The sequence below is a fragment of the Diabrotica virgifera genome, chromosome 6 (assembly GCF_917563875.1).
Source record: "Diabrotica virgifera virgifera chromosome 6, PGI_DIABVI_V3a".
NCBI lineage: Eukaryota > Metazoa > Arthropoda > Insecta > Coleoptera > Chrysomelidae > Diabrotica > Diabrotica virgifera.
Genome location: NC_065448.1, coordinates 208,816,550 through 208,840,966, shown reverse-complemented (window position 1 = coordinate 208,840,966; position 24,417 = coordinate 208,816,550). Strand labels below are relative to the sequence as shown.

Sequence of the window (24,417 nt, the reverse complement as noted above, 5' to 3'; positions counted from 1 at the left end):
CGTGTGAGTTTTCAATGTCAAACGTTGGGTATTAATTATAAAGTTTATTACAGGGTGTTTACGATAATGAAATCTTTAGTTTGGCAAAACTTAACTAAACAATTCGCTCAGCTCATTTCGTTCCTAGGAAGGAGTCTGTCATATATCAACAACACCTTAAATTTCTAGCGAAATTGTTTCAACTGTTCTAGTTTTGTCAACGAGGTAGAAGGTGTTTGTGTATTGGATCAGCTGTGTGCATAGGCGTTGGTTGAGAAAGGGCGTAGTTAAGCATAGACTGAAGGACCACCAGCCATGGGCTGGAAAGAAAAGCGGTTTACACGTAACAAACTTTATTGAGTGAAGAATGGTGAATAAAAAGCTAAGATGGTAATGTCCGTATAACTATCGTATGACACTGAAGTACGGATAACACTGACGTTGGACTGTCACTTCACTTCACTGTATAACTACTTATAACGATAAGGTTTGCTGCGTACAAGAATGTTCTAGGCTACGAGTAACACTGGCACCATTGCTTTTGCGGGAGTTTTAGCGGCAAGAAAATTGCGATAGGCGACGGTTCTTTCTGAGGACTAATAGCGAACCTTTCTACTCAAGAGCTAGTTGCGAACTGAACTGTTTGGAACTGGAAAAAGCGCGGTAAACCTTTCGTTTTGGCGGCATTTGAAGGGACCGGTTAGGTCACTACTAAGATATAGCATTGGTTTGTGTAACGAACATTTCATATTTGTATACAGGGTGAAACGTTATTTCACCATTCTGGGGGGCGGCGGCGAACGAATACTAACAACTAGGCTTATCGTCCATAGGTAGAACGATGACCTTGGTGATGGAGCGTGTGTACTCTCCATCGGCCGTTTTTAATCTTAAAACTCTAACTTTACCGTCTTTACCGGGTATAGTGGCAATCACTCGTCCAAGAGGCCATCGCAATGGGATCGAGTCTTCGCTTTTCACTAAGACGAGATCGTTAACTTGAACATTAGGCAAGGGGCGTAGCCACTTAGGGCGATTTTGCAAATTATTTAGATAATCGACTGACCATCGCTTCCAAAAGGATTGTTGAAGTTGCTGGCATTGTTGCCAAGCGGATAGTCGATTGGTATTTGTACATGTTAAATCGGAATCAGGGTATGCCGTCAAGGCACTACCTATTAGAAAATGTCCCGGAGTTAGCGGCTGCAGATCATTCGGATCGTTTGACAGCGGATAAAGGGGACGCGAATTCAATACAGCTTCTATCTGAGTTAATATAGTGTACATCTCTTCGAATGTGAATCGCGAGTTACCAACTAAGCGAACTAAATGATATTTCGCACTCTTAACTGCAGATTCCCACAGACCACCCCAGTGGGGAGAGCGGGGAGGAATAAACTTCCAACTTATTTCATTTTGGGTTAAATAGGAACGAATGTTATCGAAATTTGCTTGAGACTTAAAAAAGTCATACAAGTCACGAAGCTGATTATTAGCGCCAACGAAATTGGTTCCGTTATCACTAAAAATTATTTGCGGATTTCCTCGTCGTGAAAGAAAGCGCTTTAGAGCTGCTAAAAATGAATTTGTGGACAAATCACTGACCAACTCGATATGTATAGCTTTAGTTGCCATACAGACAAATATGGCAATATAACATTTTATATTTGGAGCTTTGCGTAAGCGTGAAGCACGAATATACACGGGTCCAGCGAAGTCTACACCGGTTTTACTAAAAACACGAGCATTCTGTACCCTATCTGGAGGAAGCGGAGCCATAATTTGAGATGCGGTCTGGGCGTTAAAGCGGTAGCAAGTTATACATCGCTTTATAATTCGTTTGACTTGTTTTAGGCCACTTAGAGGCCAGTATCGTAGTCTTAAATTTCCAAGAACATTTTGGGGACCTGTATGTCCCAGCCGGCAATGTTCTCTGTTTATTAAGAGAGAAACTACATGATTATTAGCGGGCAACAAAATAGGAAACTTTTGATTATCATCAATCTGTGCATTCTGAAGTCTACCTCCCACTCTTAAGATACCAGTTTGGTCGATAAAGGGGTTAAGCGAAAGCAAATGTTTGTTATCTATAAGTTTACTACTAGACAGAAGTAACATTTCTTTAGAAAAGTGCTCTGACTGAACTTGACGTATAATAAACATGTGAGCAAGCGAGAGTTCATCGACAGTTAAAGGACCAAACTTTCTTGTTTGTTTATCCCTTAAATTGGAAATAAATCGAAAAACATATGCTACTGCATTTTGTAGCTTGGAAAATTTCGAAAAGCGTGCGAACATTGTTGTCCACAAGTTCTCCACCTTATCTGAGATTACAAGAGAAATCTTTTTGGTTTCGGGCAAATTCTCAACTGGGGAAAACGTATTAAAGTTATCAAAATCAACATTATGCGTGCGCAGGAAATCAGGGCCGTGTAACCAAAAACCAAGCATCTTCTCTTCGAAGTTACCGCGAGTTAGCATATCAGCAGGATTCAAATGAGATCGAATATGTCTCCACATAGAAATCGTACTTAGGCTTTGAATTGAAGATACGCGATTGGCTACAAATGTCATGTAACTGTTTGCGGGATTTTTTATCCAGCTAAGTGCAATCTGTGAGTCGGACCAATAATTTATCTTATCGATTATAAAGCGTTCGTTTAAAATAGATAACATTTGATGAACTAGTTTGGAAAGGAGTTCCATTGCACATAATTCCAACTTTGGAATAGTAAGTTTATTTTTGAGCGGAGCAACGCGAGACTTAGCGGTAATTAAATTACTAGACAACGAGTTGTCACTATATTGGGCGACAATATAGATGCAAGCCCCAAAAGCGGTTAGGCTTGCATCACAAAAACCGTGCATATCAATTTTTGTGATTTTTCGATCTACAAAAATAAAACGAGGTATTTCAATATTATTTACTTTAGAGAGGATAGTTAAGAACGTTTTCCATTTTTTAAATATCACTGGATCGGTGATTGGTTCATCCCAACTCACCTTTAGTTTCCAAAGTTCTTGCATTAATAGTTTACCGTTAACAATTAAAGGATTTACTATCCCGAGCGGATCATAACAGGAACTAACACAACTAAGGACTCGTCGCTTTGTGACTGGTTCCAGATCAATCGAAGTATTCGCGGATATTTTTATCGTGTCTACTGTGGAATTCCATTTCAATCCTAAAATTTTGTATGGAGCTTCCTCTAAACCTAAATCAAACTCTACTGTAGCTGATTGTGAAATTTCTTGCAAAAATGATGGTACGTTCGAGCACCACTTGTGAAGATAAAACCCATGTTTATTTAAAACAGTATTTAATTGTGAATAAAGCTGTTTAAGTTCATTGAACTTGTCGGTACCTCCTAGGATATCATCCATATATGTTTGCTTTAATAAAGCTTGCGATGCGAGTGGTGCGTGTGAGTTACTAAGGGCTATGTCTTTAATTACTCTAGTAGCTAGAAATGGAGAGCAATTCTGACCAAAACTAACGCGAGATAGTTCAATACACTTGAAGTCTTCTGAGGGTGAGTCCCTCCACAGAATATTTTGTAAATATCGATGATGCGGAGACATTTCTATCATGCGATACATCTTATTGATGTCAGCGGTCAACACAAATTTATAAGTCCGAAATCGACATAATATATCAAAAAGGTTGTCTTGCACTTGAAACCCTTTGAGAGTTAAATCGTTAAGAGAGAATCCTGAGCTGGACTTTGCGGAGAAATCAAATACTACACGAAATTTGGTGGACGAAGCTCCCTCTTTAATAACAGCTCTATGAGGGATAAAATATTTATGTTGATTTAAATGATTAGTAAGTGTAAGCGGTATAACTTTTGCGTGTTCGAGGGATAAATATTCTTCTATGACCTTTTTGTACTCTGTGAAAAAACTAGGGTTATTGGCAAATTTTTTCTCTAGCGTGAGAAAGCGTCTTTTTGCGATGGTGAATGAATCACCCAATTCTTTTGTCCCTGAACAAATCAGAGGCATCTCAACTTGATACCGACCAGACTCTAAAATTTCCGTGGTAGATGCAAAGAGCGTTTCGGCCATTTCTTCTTCCTTAGAACGAGAACATCTCGAGGGAATTTCCTCCAATTCCCAGAATTTTTCCAAATTTGCACAGATATCTTTTTCTCCACCTTCGGAACCTACAGCTAGATTATTTGCGTCCTGAACCGACAAAAAAGAATGCGTGTTTGGGGCAATAGAACTGATCTTTTTATGACTCAAATTAGGAACCGGTCCTGCAACTACATAGCCAAACGCGGTTTCTAGAAGCGTGGGTTGATTATGGCCCAGTGAAATAAGGTCGCCTTTTAACAGGCTAAAATAGAGATCAGCACCTATTAAAATGTCAATATTGCTGGGTTCCCAGAAACGAGGATCGGCCAGCTCGTGTATTATATGATCGGGTATTTTTAAACCATGAGGATTTAAAGCGATTTGCGGTAATCGCTCAGTAATTCGATCTATTACTGAGCAGGAAACATCAAATTGTTGATAAGGATTAAGTTTGGAGTGTAACACAATGTCTAAAATTTCATTGGATTGAACAAGGCCATTGTTACCTAGACCGGAAATGGATAATTTTTGCACTCTAGTTGGGTACTGTAATCGATTTGCTAAGTCTTTCGATACAAAACTTTGCTGACTTCCCGAATCTAAAAGTAATTTGACAGAGAAGGGTTTACCAGTTCTGGAATATACTTTTGCTTGGGCAGTAGGTAAAAGGATTTGACAATTATTTTTACTAAGGGCGGATAAGTTAGTAGTACTTGTAGAGGAACAAGCTTGACTGCTAGCGTTATTTGCGTCGGATACCGATAAATTTGCGGGCGAATTTTGCGTAAGAAACGTACTATTTTGCGTCAAAGATGGATTGAAGTCCCTATTAAAAACATTATTTCTGTTCCCAATATGTCTCGAATGTTGATTATTTTGTGCTACATTTTGACCCCTCTGCTGATCCCCCACGCGTTGCGAATTAGTTTCTAAATGAATAAGTGAATGATGGTCCCTACCACAGTGGTGACACCTAGACAAACTCTTACAACTCGACAAGATATGCATACTAGAAAGACAATTGAAGCAAAGCGATTTCGATTTTACAAATCGATGTCTCTCTTGCGGAGATAACTTCAAGAATTTCGTGCACACGTAAGTGGAATGCGACCGTTCATTGCAATAATTGCAATATTTGCCGGTGGAACTGATGTTCCTCGTATTTGGATCAGACACGTTTGCGTGAAGGTTTATCTTAGGGGAAGACTTATCTGAATTTTTTGTAAAGTTATTATCGTGCTTTGAATTACCGTCAAACATATTTAAATTTTCTAATATCGTATAGCGTTTTCTTAAAAATTCGAAAAATAAGTCTACCGAGGGGAGCGTGGTCAAATCTCGTTCACTTTCAAAAGCTCGCCGACTTTGAAAGTCCAATTTTTTCTCTAACAAAAATACAAGAAGCGTGTCAAGGGTATCGTGATCAGATAGTTTAAGATTTTTTACTAAATCCAGCGTTTTTTTACTCGTAACGTAGAAACTCCGTATCTCGCTAGCATTACATTTGTTGATCGGCTTTTGATCCAGTAGCGTCTGATAGAGAGAGTTCAATAACTTATTCTTATCTTCATAATTGTTTCTAAGGGTGGATATAGCGACTTCTAAATTCTGGTTTGTAACTGGTAAAGACTCTATTAAACTAAGCGGTTGACCTTTGAGCAAACTTTTTAAATAGTAGAATTTCTCACTTTGTGATTTTAATTTGGGGTTATTCAAAACAAGGGATGAAAAGAGATCGAAAAAGGGTAAAAATTCTTCCGGTTTCCCTGAAAATGGTTTTATTTGGATATCCGGTAATTTGACATTTGACACACTATCGATTACTTTGTTTGGTTTTGACAACTTTTCGATTAATTCTTGTAACTGAGCCAAGGCAATTTCAAATCTATCAGCCACGACCTCATTTTCCTCACTATCGGACGCCACTGAATCTGGTTCTTTTAACATTTCAATATCGCTTTGGATTTGCTTATATTTGTTATAGTTTTCAGCCAAGTTATCAAATTTAACTCTAATTAAATGAAGGTTGTCAGAATCACCCTTTATAAACTTTTCTATACGTGTGAGTTGCGCTTTACAAGTGCTGCGCTGACTTTTTAACATCACTGTATTATTATTATTATTAGCCATTATTCCAAACTACGTAACTAATTTACAATACGACTCAAAACAAAATCCTTTACCAAAATATTAATTTGCGTGATTCAATTATAAAAACTATAATTATTAGCGTTGAAACAAAGCGATGTAAAAAACAAATATTAAATTTAACATGTATAATGAAAAGGTTGCGGAAACTTTATCAAAGATCCAAATATATTTTTGCGTGGTTCAACTATAAAAAATATAGCCATTAGCGCTAAAACAAAGCGATGCAAAGAACAAATATTAAATTTAACATGTATAATGAAACGGTTGCGAAAACTTTATCAAAGATACATATATATCAGCGCGAGCGTGATTCAACTATAAAAAATATAATCATTAGCGGTAAAACAAAGCAATGCGAATACAAATATTATTGAATTTAAATCGTACAATGCGAATGATGCGAAAACTCTTGATCAAGGATACAAAATATATTAGCGTTAAAACAAAGTGATTCAAAGAACAAATATTGAATTTAAATCCTATAATGCGAAAACCGAAAAATCTTGTCAAAGACAGAAATATATTTTTATCGTTTCATGAACAAACAACTATAAAAAAGGTTTTTTTTGCACTTTGTTAGAATAAATACCGGTCTTAGCTAGGACAGGGCATCAGCTAAATCTCTCCCCTTACTCCTCTGTGTCTGGTTCAGCCACACTTCAGGTTCACAAAAACTTGTTTTTCATGTATCTATGCGGTTGGGTTTTCAACTTTGTTGATAAATTGTTGCATTTTCCGAAGTGAATTTCTGGCCCGGTGGTGCAATGTTGCCGTTGTGTACACTAATGTCCAGGTTTTAAGGAAACTTATTTGCGATTAAAGTTTTTTGAAAAAGTGTTTATGCGAGCTGGGTTACAATCCGTCTCGACATGGACCAAAAAAATGGTTGAGAAAGGGCGTAGTTAAGCATAGACTGAAGGACCACCAGCCATGGGCTGGAAAGAAAAGCGGTTTACACGTAACAAACTTTATTGAGTGAAGAATGGTGAATAAAAAGCTAAGATGGTAATGTCCGTATAACTATCGTATGACACTGAAGTACGGATAACACTGACGTTGGACTGTCACTTCACTTCACTGTATAACTACTTATAACGATAAGGTTTGCTGCGTACAAGAATGTTCTAGGCTACGAGTAACACTGGCACCATTGCTTTTGCGGGAGTTTTAGCGGCAAGAAAATTGCGATAGGCGACGGTTCTTTCTGAGGACTAATAGCGAACCTTTCTACTCAAGAGCTAGTTGCGAACTGAACTGTTTGGAACTGGAAAAAGCGCGGTAAACCTTTCGTTTTGGCGGCATTTGAAGGGACCGGTTAGGTCACTACTAAGATATAGCATTGGTTTGTGTAACGAACATTTCATATTTGTATACAGGGTGAAACGTTATTTCACCAGGCGTACCATCTGGTAAAGCTCCTGTATATGCAATCAATTAAGTGAAGTTATTAGTATAATAAAATGTTATTTAACTGACTTTTCAACAAAATTTTATATTAATACGTATTTTCTTTTGATCTATAGCTGTTTGTTTAACATCAAAGATGTAATAAAATCGTTAAGAATTTCTTTTCTTCCCTCTTTCAAAGGTACGTCACTGGAGATACAAAGCAAATATGACAGCTGACCGCCATTTGCAACCTCCTTCCTAGTTTATTTTATATTCTAGGTTCCTATAAACACACGTGCCAACTTTGCTTTGTTCAATTTTGGGCATTAAAATTTGGTTACTTTTGTTGATCTGAGTACTTCTTCCAGACCGGCATAAAACTCTTCTTTTTCTTTTTGCATAAATTAAATATGGTTTTATTTATTTTTATCGCCTTGTATATAATTATATTTTTCATTGTCATATTCTTCACATTATTAAAATAGAAAAACCGTTTTTCCATTAATCACCTGTATGATTACAAGGACGTCATATTCAAATTTTTTCTCGAGTATGACGTTCGTAAAAAAATGTATGAAATTTACTTACATTTATGTGTTTCATGAATTGACATATGTAAACTGTCTGTGTGATGACTGACACTGACATTGACAAATCTATTAATGACTATCTTCATGGATATTAAAGTGAAGGCAATTTTATTTTATCAGTTATTTATGGAATTTTTGGTTTAATTAGTGATGTGTTGTGATGCTTCGCATTTAACAACTTCACCCTTTTATCAGTCCTTGATCTTTCTCTGGTAGTGATAACATAATCTAATGGTGGTATTATACAAAGAATATTGTAGGTTTTAAAGTATATATTTTCAATATTGTTCTAAATTAAATCAGGAACAAAGAAAAATGTACACAATTCAACACGTTAGACGGCCAGAGAAGCCCGAGAAAGAGTGTATACATTCGGGTCATTTTATGGTATCAACTTTTGAGGCTGAAGAACAAGATGATGAGGACAATGTAGCTGTTCCTCTTCCAGAAAGCAACAATGATACTGTACCATTACTGCCTCTTATTTCAGTACAACCAAAAAACAGAAATAGTTCTAAGGTGCTACAGAAGACACAACAACAGCAGCTGTCCATTGACACAAGCTTGGCGAAACTGTTTCAAGCTATGTCTTTAGCTTATAGGTAAGTGTTTTGTATATATATAATATATTATGTTGTTTAGCTCTTTACAAAGGTATAATAGACAGTTTAACATTTTTTATTTTCCATTTGCATATTATTTGTTTATGTTACCTTGGATAGGGTTACCATAAACACACTTATTATATTCTTGGGCATAATAAGTGGGTATTATCACCTATAACACCCTGTAGAACAATTCCTGAAAGTAAGCCAATATTATGGTTTCATTTGTGTTGGCTCTTTTATTATTTAATTTCCAATAAATAAAGAGTTTGTACTATGGCCTGGATTGTTATGTACAATGGCCTGGATTGAAGCTGCAATAAATTTTCTGTTGCCTTTATTGCACTTTCTCGAATATTTTCTGGTAAAGCTATAACTGAAACTGAATATAAATCCAACTGACAACTACACAATGTAATCAACAAACATCCGAATATCAACAACTGTCATCAACTACTTCAAACACCTTATTTGTCATAGACTACTAAAAGTATGCATATATTTTGTAGGTGCATTAAAACAAAAAGTAAAAATGTCTCACTGGAGTTATAAGATGATTATGCCCATCGAGCAACATCCATCCCTTGGGGCAGAGGCCCTCTGTCTGGATTATGTTGCTCTCCAGGCGTAATCATCTTAATAACACCTTTGGTGCATAAAATAACTACAGTAGAGCGTCGATTATCCGAACGTCGATCAACCGAACGACCGGTTATCCGAACTCCCGACTCCTGTGCCCCTTACTGGAGTACTAAGCAAGCGTTAATAATTAACGCTTAAAATATCTTCAATTTTATTCAATGCACTTTTTTCTTTAATTGCTATTTGTCATTATCAAGGTATAAACAAATATACAGTTATATAAATATGGTTTTTATTCACTTGTGTATGACAATCTCAACATAGTTCGATTATCCGAACAAATCGGTTTTCCGAACACCCATGTCCCCCAATTAGTTCGGATAATCGACGCTCTACTGTAATAATATAATATAAGATTTAAGAATAGAATATAAGATTTATTTTACTTTAGTCAGAGATTGATTTTATACTGTATGTTTTGTAATGGGGGTAATCCCGTATATAAATAAATATACAGTTGTTCCAACGGATCTTTGCATATGCATGAACTTATACAAATTACTTTTTATACTAGGTCTCTTTTTTTGCTTACCGAAACTAGTATCACCAAATTAAGCCACTTGTCGATAGCAACCATAATAAGTTAAGCAAGGATAAGCGATATGGCATGTCTTTGATACATTATTTACTAAGAATTTTGACTTAAATCATTTTCAGTAACATTGGTGCATTTGTTGTGTTTAAAAATGGTTTTTCATATTATTTAAACTTTTAGTCTTTGTACATTTCATTGTAATTTTTTCTTTGCAACAACTAACTGTTGCGCTACAAATTGACATAATACTACATGAGTCTGGCTACAGTTCTCTCAAATAGAAACTTATTTGTTTATTTTCGAGATTACTGTTTAATTTTTGTTTCTTGTAATTAATTTATTACAGCTCCCAGAATGAACCATGGCCAATGAGAAACGCTGTCGTTGGTCGTACACCCACCTAAACTTTATGCAGAAGGATTTCTCTCACTGGCCATAGTTTGCTCCGGGATTGTATATTTATCTTTATATTAACAATAGTCAGTATGATGTTCAAGCTGTTTAATGTTGAGTCCATAAATCTCCTCAATAGTGAAAAAAAAAGGAGATCAAACACTTGAATAAAATACTTAATAAAATATGTCCACTGGGATCATAGCTATTTCCTAATAATTACATTGACAATACATGCCAACATATGTTTCACTTAATGTTTTGATTTTAACTTGTTTGCAAATCAATCATTACATTTGTGCAAAACACCTGTACTTACTAACTTAATTTTTCTTAAATCGGTATGTTTTTTTAAGAAGGAATGAATCCAAACATGACTTTTTACTTCTCATCAATAATAATAAGGGTAACATCCAAGAATATAGTATTTGGAAATCAGATTAAATAAAAAAATTTTTTTTTTTACAATACAAGGTTAACAGTAACAACTACAAAGCAATACATGTTCATGTTACAACTAGCTCAAATAGTAAGCTATTTTTGTTACCAGTTGATTAGTTCTATTTACAAATTTAGAAACATTGGAGGTATGGTAATAATTATAATTTGTCATTGATAAAATTGAAATGAGCTTGATAAAACTATCCATGTTTGTAAAAAGTTCACTTTGGAAGGAATGAATAATAAATAATAAGCCTTATTACATTGATGACAAAAAATGATAAATTTTAATACATTCTATTTAGATATGAATCAACAACAAATAAAGTAAACATTTTTATGGCTATTTTAAAAGCAAGCTGACATAATTTGCTGTTACATTTTCCATATCTATTAATTGTTGTATTATATTTTAGAATAATGACATTTAGCTGTAAGCTGTACTTGCTCATTCTGTATTTATTTGTACTTTTGATTATATAGTTGTGGCCAATATAATCTTTTAAATTGAATCTTATCAAGGTACAGTAAAACCTGCCATATCCGGATCAGTGTGGTGACAGACCGATCGGGATATGAAATAATCCGGATATCAAGACCACTTCTCCTTCATACATCCCAGTAATCAACACAGTCAATAACTTTCATCGATAGACACGTTTTATAGATTCTATAATACCTTGATCGATAGGCTGACAGAGTGTTGTCACATTTGGGGGCAAAAAAGACATTTTATTTCGCCATCTTTTAGTTCTTTAGGGTGCGTTGTTCAACAGCAGGACTGCCTTTCTCGGTAGATGCGGATGGTAGGACCGTCCGGATATGGGGAGGTCCGGATATGACAGGTTCAGATATGGCAGGTTTTACTGTACTTATGTATTCACTATTCTAGCAGCATGAGGACGTACATTATCGTGTATAGTATGAATCTGTTATATCCAACTCTTCTGTAGACGAAGTTTCACAAAGCTCGCTTCCATATGGAGAACAATATGCCAGTTGTAACTCCGTACAGAGCGTTAGTTTTGGTGGTGGCGGCATAGTGCTATGGAGCAGTATTACTTGTAAAGGACATACCGAACTTGTGGATATGATTGGGAAAATAACAGCTGACATGTACATTGAAAACATTTTAGAAGATCATGTTTTGGTTTTGCCAGCCATATTAGATATAACAGATTCATGCTAATGCACGATAACGCATGTCCTCATATTGCTAGAATAGTGAATACTTACCTTGATGAGATTCAATTTAAAAGATTATATTGCCATTATATTGATATCGCATATAAATCCCATCGAGCATTTATATGAAACTTTACACATCGCATTCGGAAAAGAAATCCTACTTCTATGACACTGGAAGGGCTAAGGATTACAGGACAAAACATTTCACTTCACTTGATAATTTCAAAACATTCGATATTTTTGGCCATGAGTGTACAGTAGAACCCCGTAAATCCGAACCCCGCGAATCCAAACTTTCGGCAAATCCGAACCAATGGAAAGTGACAAAAATTTAAAAATTCAAGACAAAAACTTAAAAACATGTTTATTATACAGAGTAAAGCCAGAAAATTGGACAATGTAGGATTACTAGGACTTTGACATTTAAAATTTCTTAAAAATAAATATTATACTTTAATATATAGGTTTATAAAGTGTTTATAAAGGTTAAACACAAATTTACTTTGGTTCTCTCGTAGTCAACTTGAGTCCAAAAATATTGTCCACACTCTTGCGACAACGTTTGGCTACTCAAAATCACAATGAAAGCTTTGAACTACTAGTTAAGGCTAACTTTCGGATAATCCGAACTTTTCGGAATCCGAACAGGCTGTCCCCCCAATTAGTTCGGATTTGCGGGGTTCTACTGTATTTTGTGCTTAAATTCTTATTCTATTAAGCTACAGTATTAGTCCAGGGTAATAAGGTTTTTCCATGACACTTGAACAGCCAGGGTACTGAAGCGTTTTTCGACAGGTAATACCTATAAGAGCAAATTGTAACTATTTCCTGCGTAGGATCTGCCGGCCATTTTTATTTATAAACAATTAAGTGTCAAAAAATGGCATGTTTCACTTTTTTTTTCAAATCAATGGAAAACAGGGAAACTTATGGTTTTTTAATACAAATATCTTCGAGATTATGGAAAAAGCTTTAAAATGACGTATTACAAAGTTTGATATACTCATTTATTGTTAATATAATTGCGAAAAAAGGTCGGAATTACAAAAAAAATTATTTTCGCAATAACTTTTGTAAAAATTAGTTATAGCTTTGAAATTTTTGTCAAATAAGGGTTCTTTGGTGCTTAATATGTGATAAAAATTTAAAAGCGATTCATTCAATTGTTTAAATTTTATTCAAATTGTTTATCCCAGAGAGCATTTTTTTGCAATAACATAGGTCAGAAGAAAATGACGTTAGAACCATTCCACAGTGTCAATTAAAAGAGCATGAGCTATATTTTCAACTTGGTTTAAAAAAAGTGAATAAAAGTACATTTATTGGTAATAAATAATTATGCAAAAGTATCGTAAATCTTTCCTTATAAACTTTTTATTTTGTTATATAAGAAATTATACATATTTATTACAATTTTTTATCAATTATGATATAGATAACATTACTTGGTAGTTGTGCACTTAAAACAGGGTAAAAAAGTTAATTTTTTTGGAAAAAGTTATTCAAAAAGTTTAGCTTTTTTAAAGCATGTTGAAAATGTAGCTCATGCTCTTTCATTTGACACCTGTGGAATGGTTCTAAGGTCATTTTTTTCTGACTTATGGTATTGCAAAAAAAATGCTCTCTGGGATAAACAATTTGAATAAAATTTAAACAATTGAATGAATCGCTTTGAAATTTTTATCACATATTAAGCACCAAAGAACCCTCATTTGACAAAAATGTCAAAGCTGTACACTAATTTTTACAACAGTTATTGAGAAAATATTTTTTTTTGCATTTACGACATTTTTTCGCAATTATATTAACAATAAATGAGTATATCAAACTTTGTAATACGTCATTTTAAAGCTTTTCCATAATCTCGAAGATATTTGTACTAAAAAAATCATAAGTTTCACTGTTTTCTGTTGATTTGAAAAAAAAGGGGAAAATGCCATTTTTTGACAGTTAATTGTTTATAAATAAAAAAGGCCGCCAGATCCTACGCAGGAAATAGTTATAATTTGTTCCTATAGGTATTACCTGTCGAAAAAACGCTTCAGTGCCCTGGCTGCTGAAGTGTCACAAACAGGGTATATTTTTGTCTTATTACCCTGGCCTATATTTTCAATAGTCAGTTCCTGTGAATTATTCAAGAATAGTGATGTTTTATCACTGGTTCAAACATAATTTCAATAATAAAGATGCAATTAACAATGGTTTTCTAATATGAGGCTTTATTTTCTTTACTGTCTATTCAGATAAGTAGTTATCTGAAAAATTTTCATTTATTATATCCTCATCATGAATATTGAGCATTTCTCAACAAAGAGAAGGTGAAAGTAAATTAAACTAAATCAACCCAAGTTACTTTTACAAACCGAAGGGATGTATGTCCAACAATAACATTAAATGATACACGCACACAAGTTAAATATTTGGGACTAACCCTTGACAAAAGACTACACATTCAAGCCAAGAAAAACCAGATCAACACCAAAGTACGAGAAATGAGCTGGTTTATGGGTCGAAAATCAAAAACTCAGTATTGAAAATAAACTGCTCCTGTATAAATCTAAGATAAAACCAATTTGGACCTATGGTGTCCACCTCTGGGATTGCTTAAAGCCATCAAATATCAAGATAAAACAAAGAGTCTAATCAAAAATATTGAGAATGAATATGTAAGCATGGTAAGATGGCACCGCAATAAAACCTTGCACAAGAACTCAGCTACACCTTTGGTCTTCTTCTTCACGTGCCATCTCCGTGACGGAGGTTGGCAATCATCATGGCTATTCTGATCTTAGATGCTGCTGCTCTAAACAGTTCGGTTGATGTGCATCCGTACCATTCCCTCAAGTTACGCAACCACGAAATTCGTCTCCTTCCTACACTTCTCTTGCCCTGGATTTTCCCCTGTATAATCAACTGAAGTATGTTGTATCTCTCATTATGCATAACATGCCCCAGGTACTGCAGCTTTCGTGTCTTGATGGTTTCCAATATTTCCAGTCTTTTGTTGACTCTTCTCATGACTTCGTTGTTTGTTGTATGCTCGGTCCATGATATCTTCAGGATTCTTCTATACACCCACAGTTCAAATGCTTCCAACTTTTTAGTAGTCGATGCGTTAAGAGTCCATGCTTCTAAAGCAGAGTCGAGAAAATGTAACACCTTGCCAGCCTAACTCTCAAGTCTAATTTCAGTTCTCTTGCACAAAGTACCTTTCTCATTTTATTGAAGTTTGTTCTTGCTTTCTCTATTCGAACTTTGATTTCTTTGGAGTAATCGTTTGTGTGATTAATTATTGTGCCAAGATAGTTATAGTTTTCTACTTGTTCTAAAGTTTTACCTTTAATTGTCAGGCTTTCATTATTATTTTGGGTTTTTGATATCCTCATGAATTTAGTTTTCTTGATGTTTATTGATAATCCATATTCTTCTCCATACTCAACTATCTTGTTCATTAGCTTTTGGAGGTCTTTAAGGTTGTCTGCTATTATGATAGTATCGTCCGCATATCTAATGTTGTTAATTGGCGTTCCATTTACCTTTAGTCGTGCTGTTTCTCCCTTTGGTAGAGGAAGAAATTCTAAGAATCACAAAGAACTACCTTGATGGACTGAGACGTCATCCAAATGATAAAGCAAGACTGTCAAATGCTCCTCCATGATTTACAAGATGGCTGAAGAAACTATGGCCAACAGACTTAATAAATTAAATATTCATATATGATTTAGTGTAAAAATATAACAGGAGGGCAGCAAGTTGATAGCATCAAAATTTATACCCCAAAAATTTTTCCAAGAATTTTTTTTTAGAATAGCTCCTTTGATTTTTATGATATCAACTTCATCCAAAAACCATTTAAAAGGTAATTTCAAGTGCTGTAAAATTTAAATTCAATCTTCGTTTTAAATTTTTAATCTTTTAAATCCTTTATTTTTTTAAAATAAAATGTTAAATGACCGTTGTTACGTGGTTCTCGCAGTAAAATTTAAGCTTTAAACATTTCTATCTCGGATATTTTTTATCTTACAAAAATAAAAAAAAAACAAGTAAAATTTGAAAAATTCTAATTTTTTTAAATCATATTTTTTTTTCAAAAATATACATTATAAACCGGTCAGAATGTTTGAGGTCATTACTTCTGCCAAAATAAAGAAAGTAACCCTTTGGCTGCGGATGACTCGAAAGACGTCGCTCACTTGAGGCTGATGATATACTAAAGTAAGTTATTTGCCCGTGCCGATGGTGTCAAAAGACGTCATCCGCAGCTAAAGGGAGGGATTACTATAAATTTTAATTTTTGTACAAATGTATCTTTTATTTTTCACTCTTTCCTAAAAGCTCGAAAGGGTCCTCTTATTTTCATCTAATAACTTGCTTGATTTTGATGCTATCAACTTCTTGTAGAGCTCATTTGATAGGTATTCCTGATACTTTGACAAGTGTTTAGTAAATATATTTTATAAAATGCATCATTTTCCCGTTAGCTTGATACTTATATTTGAGTACTCGCCGAAAAAATATACATATATTCAATTACCTATAATTCACTTTCAATTAATACTAAGAAGGTTTTTCAAGAAAGGAATTTATTTGATTGTTTATAAGCTTTAATTTTGGTAATGATAACTTTTTTATAAAAACTTATAGTTTTTGAAATATTTATGAAAAACCGCTTTAAAACATTCGTTTTTTTTTTCACAAAAATTAAAATCTTTGATCTGTAATAATTCAAAAAGTATTAATTTATTTTGTCCCTCTATCGATTTATGGAGATATTTTTAATAAAATAGTTTTCACCCCCGGGAAGGGGTGGCATCCACCCGCACAAGTAAAGTGGCACCGCACAAGGGGCGGTAAAAGCATAAGTTGACACCATATCACTTGCACATTGCTTTTTGCTTTAAAACATGAGCAATATAGAGCATGACAACGTCAAGAAACATTTCTTATAAGAATAATTAACAAAAATCCAACATTTTGGTATAATAATTGATTCTTAAAAATAGTAAAACCTGAATAGTATGATAATTTGACATTATTAGAATATGCCATTGATAAAATTTAAATGAGGTATAGTCACACTCAACAACCGAAATACGATTTTATCTACGATGTACAACTATAATCGTATAATCTACATATAATCTGTATCGAATAAGAAAGGCCTCAATATATTTATGTTTAGAAATAGGTACTACAGTGCGTCCATAAAGTAACGCATAAATTAATTATTTCGTAAACCAGCGATATTAAGGAAAAATCTCGAAACAGGTCGATTTTTATTTTTAAATTCCGATTTTTTGGCATATATATCATACTAGTGACGTCATCCATCTGGGCATGATGACGTAATCGATGATTTTTTTAAATGAGAATAGGGGTCATGTGATAACTCATTTGAAAGGGTATTCAATTCTCTATTCACTAATACATTAACATTAGTGTTGCCCAAAATCGGTCTTGGTCTTGCAGTCTTGTTCTTGTTCTTGCGTTATCGAAAGACCAAGACCGCCTAATTTTAGCAAGACCAAGACCAAGACTTACCGTGCAAGACTTGAGCAAGAAGAAGACTAAGCCTGCGAGACTCTTGCGTCTTGCAGTTAGAACTGAGGGTCGTTTTAGGGAGTATATAAGTTCGGCTATATTCTTAGATACTCTATGAGAAACAAAAAAATTTTTAAAATTGGATTTATGCGCATAACGAACAATACCATAAACATACATAGTGAATCAAAATATCCATTAAAAAACACTTCACACATTTGACATGTACTCAAAGGTCCTTATTATAATGTAAAAATAAAATATTTTGTACATTCTTTCCCATCAGCCGAATTCTTCGCTCTGAAATTAATTTTCCAGATTTTCAGAATAGTCGTCTTCTAATCATAACACAACATTCCTGCGTTGCGACGCCTACACTACAGTAATATTGTTCGTCCGCTATAACTTTTCCCATGCGTCACGATTCATTTTCAAACAAATTAAGTCAAAACATAAAGTGAAACGAACGTCGATGTGTATATACATTTTGTATACTGTATACTATATACTACACACATCGGCGTACGTTTCACTTTATGTTTTGACTTAATTTGTTTGAAAATGTAGATTTTAAAAAGTGTCGGTGATATGCAGCACCCCTGTCGTAGGCCTTTATTGACTCTGAATGGTTCCGATATTCTGTTGCCTAATTTTATCTGGGCTTCCATGTTGTTGTATATATTCTGAACTGTCTTTATGAGTGTATGATTGATTGAAGTTTCCTGGAGTACCTGCCATAGTTTCGAGATAGGTATGTTATCATATGCTTTTTCTAAATCTATGAATGTAAGGTGTGTTGATCTATTCCGTGCTAGTTTCTTCTCTATAATTTGTTTCAAGCAGAACACGTTGTCTGTGCAAGAACTACCAGCTCGAAACCCGCTCTGCTCCTCTTCCTCTTGATTTTTGTATTCGTCTTCGATCATATCTCTGATTATTCTTCCATAGATCCTACTTACCGTACTCGTTACTGATAGCCCTCGGTAGTTATTGCAGTCTAATTTGTTACCTTTTTTATATATCGATGTTATGAAAGCTGTATAACGAAACAATTTTCGTTTATTAATTTTTAATAAATGAAAAATTTTTTGCTTAACTGAGATTCGAACTCACAACCCGTGAATCCAAAGATAGGCTCTCTTACCATTGAGCCACATAGGGGGTTGTTAAACTTTTCGTTCCTCATAAAAAATGCAAATTATACTTACTTAACTATTTCTTTAGGTCTACCTAAACAATATGCAAATATGATTTCAACAGTTCAACAACAGTTTTGAGATACACTTATCTTTTCAACTTGAAAAGAAGCAGATTAAGATAAAATTAGATTTATTTATATAGATAAAATAAATTTCTCTCTAAAAATATGTTTGAATTTAACTATCTCACAAACAAGATTTTTTTGCAAAAGATTAAAAGGCTTTGAAGTGTTGGTATGCAAAAACACTATTTTTTTTTTTTAATTAGGATACATTTTAAAGTGAATTTAGCAAAATTTCATGTTGAAGGTTGGTATTATCAAGTATTATATTTATTCGTACGACTAATTTTGATATCTTATAGGTTAGGTCAGGCACATGTAATATTGTAAATATTTGTTATATATTAGGGTGGTGCGAAAAAAGTCAAGTTGATAATCCCGTATCGCTATAGTGCGGAAAAGTTGCGATTGGTAATTACAAGAAAAACAAAATAAAAATTATTAAAATCGGACTTTATCTTCCGATCCCGCAACGGGCCTAAAGATTATGAAAAAAATTAAATTTTACCTTTCTTTCGGAAATTTTTATTTATCCCCCATGTACGTTTTATTTATCGCTATGGTAAAATTTATTTACAGTTTGCATGGTTAAATAATAAAAACAACAGTTTTACTCATCTAACGAATATCTTCCGACCCGCAAGGTCAATCAAAATCTATAAAAATTTGAAATTTTCGATGATTTTGATAAATTAAAAAACATTTAGTTATCTCATTTTTCTCCTACATTGTGAAGTTTTTCACTTGTTTATATTTTGTATGACAATACTTAAACAACCCAGAACTCACAACGAGGAGGTGGTTGCACTTCTAGCTCCACACACACCCTTCTCTCCAACCAACCAATAAGTGTGATTTTTACATTATTTACATAGTAAATTTCTTTTTCATGCCTGTATCCAGCTTTTAAACGTCAACTTTGTATTGTAATTTGGTGGTAGAATCTGGCAGCATGGACCTTGATTTAAGTGTTGTCCTTATGAATCCATTTCTTGATTGGGGCCCACATACATTAGACCAGGAATGACCAACTTAATCGGACTCGAGATTTACTGTCTGCTTTTCTAATTCTCTGGGATCTACCGTCTAGGAATTTTCGTAATATTTAGGACGGGATTAGGTAGGTAGGTAGATAATTTTTTCTTGCTATCGATCGACTGACCTAGGGGTCGCGATCGACAGGTTGGCCTTCCCTGCATTAGACGATGCTTCTGTGACCAACTTTAGGCACCTCTCATCAGCTTGCGTGTGTCAGGGATAGTTTTGTACATTCCAGTCTGGTATGTCGCCCGATGTAATGCAAGAACTTATATATTTATTTGACACTTCGAAGAAGTGGTGGAGAAGATAGTTTTGCAACAGTCTGCAATAGTTTTGCAACATTATATTCCAGTCTATTATTTCAGTTTAGTCCCGTGCTTCAAAATTTCTAGTAGTAGGGAGAACGGAAACACATTAGAGAGCTAAGGAGAGTGTTAAAAGCCGGATAGACTAAAGCCAAGGGCAAACGTATTAGAAATTTCATCCCTCCTACTTTAAATTTTAAAGCACAGGACTACACTGACATATTAGATTGGAATGTTGCAAAACTATCTTCTCCACCAGTTCTTTAAAGCGTTTCAAATGAAGATATAAGTTCCTACATTATATCAGGCAACACGCCAGACTGGAATGTACAAAACCATCCCTGTCATACGCAAGCTGTCTAGCGGTACGTAGAGTTGGTCACGGAAGTATCGTCTAATGTATGTGGGACCCAATCAAGAGATGGATTCATCAAGGCAACACTGAAATCAAGGTCCAGGTCCATGCTGCCAGATTTTACCACCAAATCAAAATTTAAAGTTGACGTTTAAAAGCTGGACACAAACAAATGAAAAAGAAATGTACTATGTAAATAATGTAAAAAACACACACTCATTGGTTGTATGGAGAGAAGGGTCTGGGTGGAGTAATAAGTGCAACCACCTTCTTGTTGTGAGTTCTGGGTCGTTTAAATATTATTATACAATATCTAAACAAGCAAAGAGCTTCACAATGTAGCAGAAAAATGAGATAACTAAATGTTTTTTAATTTATCAAAATCATCAACAATTTCAAATTTTTATAGATTTTGATTGACCTTGCGGGATCGGAAGATATTCGTTAAGTGCGTAAAACTATTGTTTTTATTACTCAACCATGCAAACTGTAAATAAATTTTACTATAGCGATAAATAAAATGTACATGGAGAATAAATACAAATTTCAAAAAAAAAGGTAAAATTTCATTTTTTCATAATCTTTAGGCCCGTTGCGGGATCGGAAGATAAAGTCCGATTTGAATAATTTTTGTTTTGTTTTTCTTATAATAACCAATCGCAACTTTTCCTATAGCGATACTGGATTATCAACTTGACTTTTTTCGCACCACCCTATTATACAGGGTGTCCCGAAAAGATTGGTCATAAATTATACCACACATTTTGGTGTCAAAAATAGTTCGATTGAACCTAACTTACCTTTGTACAAATATGCTCAGAAAAAGAGTTACAGCCCTTTGAAGTTACAAAATGAAAATCGATTATTTTCAATATATCGAAAACTATTAGAGATTTTTTATTGAAATTGGACATGTATTATTCTTACGTCAGGAGCATCTTAAAACAAAACAAGAACAAGAAATTTTCGATACATTTTTGGAGATTTTTATGGTTTTAAGTTATTTTTCGGGTGTAACTACAATGAGAATATGCAAAAAATTAGGTTGCCTCGCAGATTTAAAATGCGTCTATCTCAAAAACGGTTGAGTTTAACAAGATTAATGTAGTAAGTATACCTTTTTTAAGTAAATATATTAAGAGAATAAAAGTTTTGATTCAAAAAATATATAGAGTGGGTAACAAAAAATTGAACCTATTTAATGAGCGATGTATGTGGCGCCCTCTGAGCAATACATCATTTTTGGTGGCTAATTTAGATTTCTCGTCCCAAAAAACCCCCGCTTACCAAATTTCGTGTTATTATTCCATGCCTGTTAGGAAATATTCAAGAATAAATAAAATAAAAGTTGAACTTTGACACCCTGTATTTCGGTTATTATCAACTTTTGTACTAAGGTAAGTTAGCAAAATCGACCTATTTTAAGCTAGGGAATCTAGGGTTAAGGTATGGCCCATTCTTTACCAAACACCCTGTATACAGGTGGGTTAAAGTATGGAATTAAGTGAATATCTTTGAATCGAAGAGACGATATTCATGAAACTTTGCATACAAGTACAATGACACATAATGCATCTGATGCCATATTTTTTGTTACTACTCTACCTCCCTTCCATTTGAAATACTCTCAACTTATTTAAGTGCCATCTCCGCGAGGAAGGTTGGCAATCGTTATGGATATTCTGACCTTCGAGGCAGCTGCTCTGGGCCTCGATTTTTGACCCTTCGCTTCGTTATCGAACGTATTCGCTACGTATACTAAAAGATACGAAGCGAATACGTTGATAACGAAGCGAAGGGTCAAAAATCGAGGCCCCTGAACAGTTGCCTACTCTAGTTAGAGTAAAGAGGTATCTTATTTATATTTCTTCCGATTTTTTAATATATTTGTAAAAATGTCCTATTAATTTTTTTTATATTTTTTCGTTCTAAGTGTAAACTTTTTTATCATCTAAATTTTTTATATGTGTATTTCGTAGGTTCCTAAAAATGTTTTGGTTATATTGAAATATTAGTTATGAAGTTGCTGTCTTATCTCTTATTTTATCATTCATTACTATTATTAAATATATATTCTATATAAATAGGCATTATTAAGATATGATACATTGTTAACTTATTAAACATGACGATGTTGCGATTGTTAATTAATTATTATTTCAGCTGATTGTTATTCAGTTGCAGAATATTATTTTATTAGGGGAGGAAAGTATGCTAAATTTGCAGTTACTCGAGCGTTATGGGTACCTATTGGGTTGTGAAGAGTAGGTCCTAAAACCAAAAAAAGTTAAAGTTAAGTTAAGGGGACTTTAAATTTTTAATTTAATTTTCCATTTCCAACAATCGTTTTTTCCGATTATAAAAGTTACTTATTTTTACGTAAGGAATCAAAATCTGCAATAAAAAATGGGGGTTCCTATTTAAGATTTTAAAGTAAGCCCCCACCCCACCTCCGTGGGGGGTCGTGTTTAGTGTCATTCGATAGATTTTTCAAAAATATTGAATACGTGTATTTTTCAGTTTTTCGATCTGATGTTCATTTCGCGTAATATCGCGGGGTTCGTATGTAAAATTTTAAATTTATCCCCCACCGCTCTCCGTGGGGGGTTGTGTTTGGTATCAGTCAATAGATTTTGAAAAATATTAAACACGTATTTTTTAGTTTTTCGATCTGACGTTCATTTCGCGAAATATTCGCTTTTTTTGTGAAACTTTGTGACTCGCCCATTTCCTTACGCCCCGCTCAAATCATCAGATTTTTGAAATATACACTGTTCTGCATGTATTGTCCGTCCGCTATAACTTTTCCCGTGCGGTACGATTCATTTCAATCAAATTAAGTCAAAACATAAATTGAAACGAACGTCGATGTGTATATACATTTTGTATACTGTATACTAGATACTACACACATCGGCGTACGTTTCACTTTCTGTTTTGACTTAATTTGATTGAAAATGAATCGTACCGCATGGGAAAAATTATAGCGGACGGACTATACTTAACTTATCTTATCTTAATATGACGATTTCGAGTTTTTCTAAGGATAGATTTTTTTTTCGGACCCCCCTTAACGAACTCGCCTGTATTAAGAGCCAATATATGGTAGACGTACATACAGGGTACAAGGTTTCTCCCCGTATGATAATCTGACACGTTCGAGTAACTGCAAAAATCCCCGCTTGGGCTCCCCTACCATGTCGTTGTTTGTTTTTTAACGTAACGTTTTTTCAATTCTTCTTCGTTTTCAACGCCGGTTGGCTTATTTGGCCTCGATATTGTAGGCAATAGCCATGATATTAGTTGAAAAAAAAACTGAGGGTAGTGTTTGTGCACTCAAGATATCAAATTATGGTTATTTTATGTGTTTTTTGTATTATTTGTTTGTGTATTATATGTTTATGTATTGTGTGTTGTAGATGTGCATAATATTGTACATGAGGGTCGGAAGTTTCTGACCTTCTATTAATCTGCTAATGTTGATATATTCTGGTTGCTGGTGTCTTCTTTTAGTGTTGACAATCAGAGCCTGCTAGATTGTGCTGATGGACTTGTAGTGCGCCACTCTTTCTTCTGAGGTTTGGTTGACGTGGAGTTTACTTTCTGTTATCTTTTTCTTGCTAATTATCATGACGAGCTTTGTCTTCTTCACGTTTATATTGAGTCCATATTGTTGACTGTAATACATAATTTTGTTTATAAGGACTTGTAGGTTTTATAGGTTGTCCGCAAATACTATATATAGGCCAGCAAATGAAGCATTTTGGCTCGCAATTTTTTTGTCCAGCATGGATTTACTTGAAATTTTCCAAGGATCATTTGCCAGGGTGGTTGTCAGTTGCCACCTTATTTAGGGGGTGGGAATTTTTTATTTCATTTTAACCATGTAAATCAATGTAAAAAGTAATTCTAAGAAAAAAA

General features: G+C 34.2%; 2 protein-coding genes across 2 annotated transcripts in view; one reads left to right on the top strand and one right to left on the bottom strand.

Moving 5' to 3' along the window:
* Window positions 1-266: 266 nt before the first annotated feature.
* Window positions 267-6,189, bottom strand: LOC126886283 (uncharacterized). Its single transcript, XM_050653154.1, has 2 exons — window positions 4,150-6,189; window positions 267-299 (listed from the first exon to the last, which is right to left on the bottom strand). The coding sequence occupies exons 1-2, from the start codon at window positions 6,187-6,189 to the stop codon at window positions 267-269; spliced, it is 2,073 nt and encodes a 690-aa protein (XP_050509111.1).
* Window positions 6,190-8,285: 2,096 nt separating this feature from the next.
* LOC126887179 (carbohydrate-responsive element-binding protein) overlaps window positions 8,286-24,417 on the top strand; it is a 226,091-nt gene continuing 209,959 nt past the window's right edge. Inside the window, exon 1 of the mRNA XM_050654565.1 lies at window positions 8,286-8,791. Coding sequence (XP_050510522.1) covers window positions 8,505-8,791 — 287 coding nt within the window. The 5' untranslated portion in view covers window positions 8,286-8,504. The remainder of the gene's footprint in view (window positions 8,792-24,417) is intronic.

What these genes read in the sequence shown, in the direction of transcription:
- LOC126886283 (XM_050653154.1), bottom strand. Translation starts at nt 6,189, where the DNA reads ATGGCTAATAATAATAATAATACAGTGATGTTAAAAAGTCAGCGCAGC. An exon ending in AGGACGCAAATAATCTAGCT is followed by an intron (nt 300 to 4,149) that starts GTAGGTTCCGAA and finishes TTTTCTTTCCAG; the next exon opens with CCCATGGCTGGTGGTCCTTC.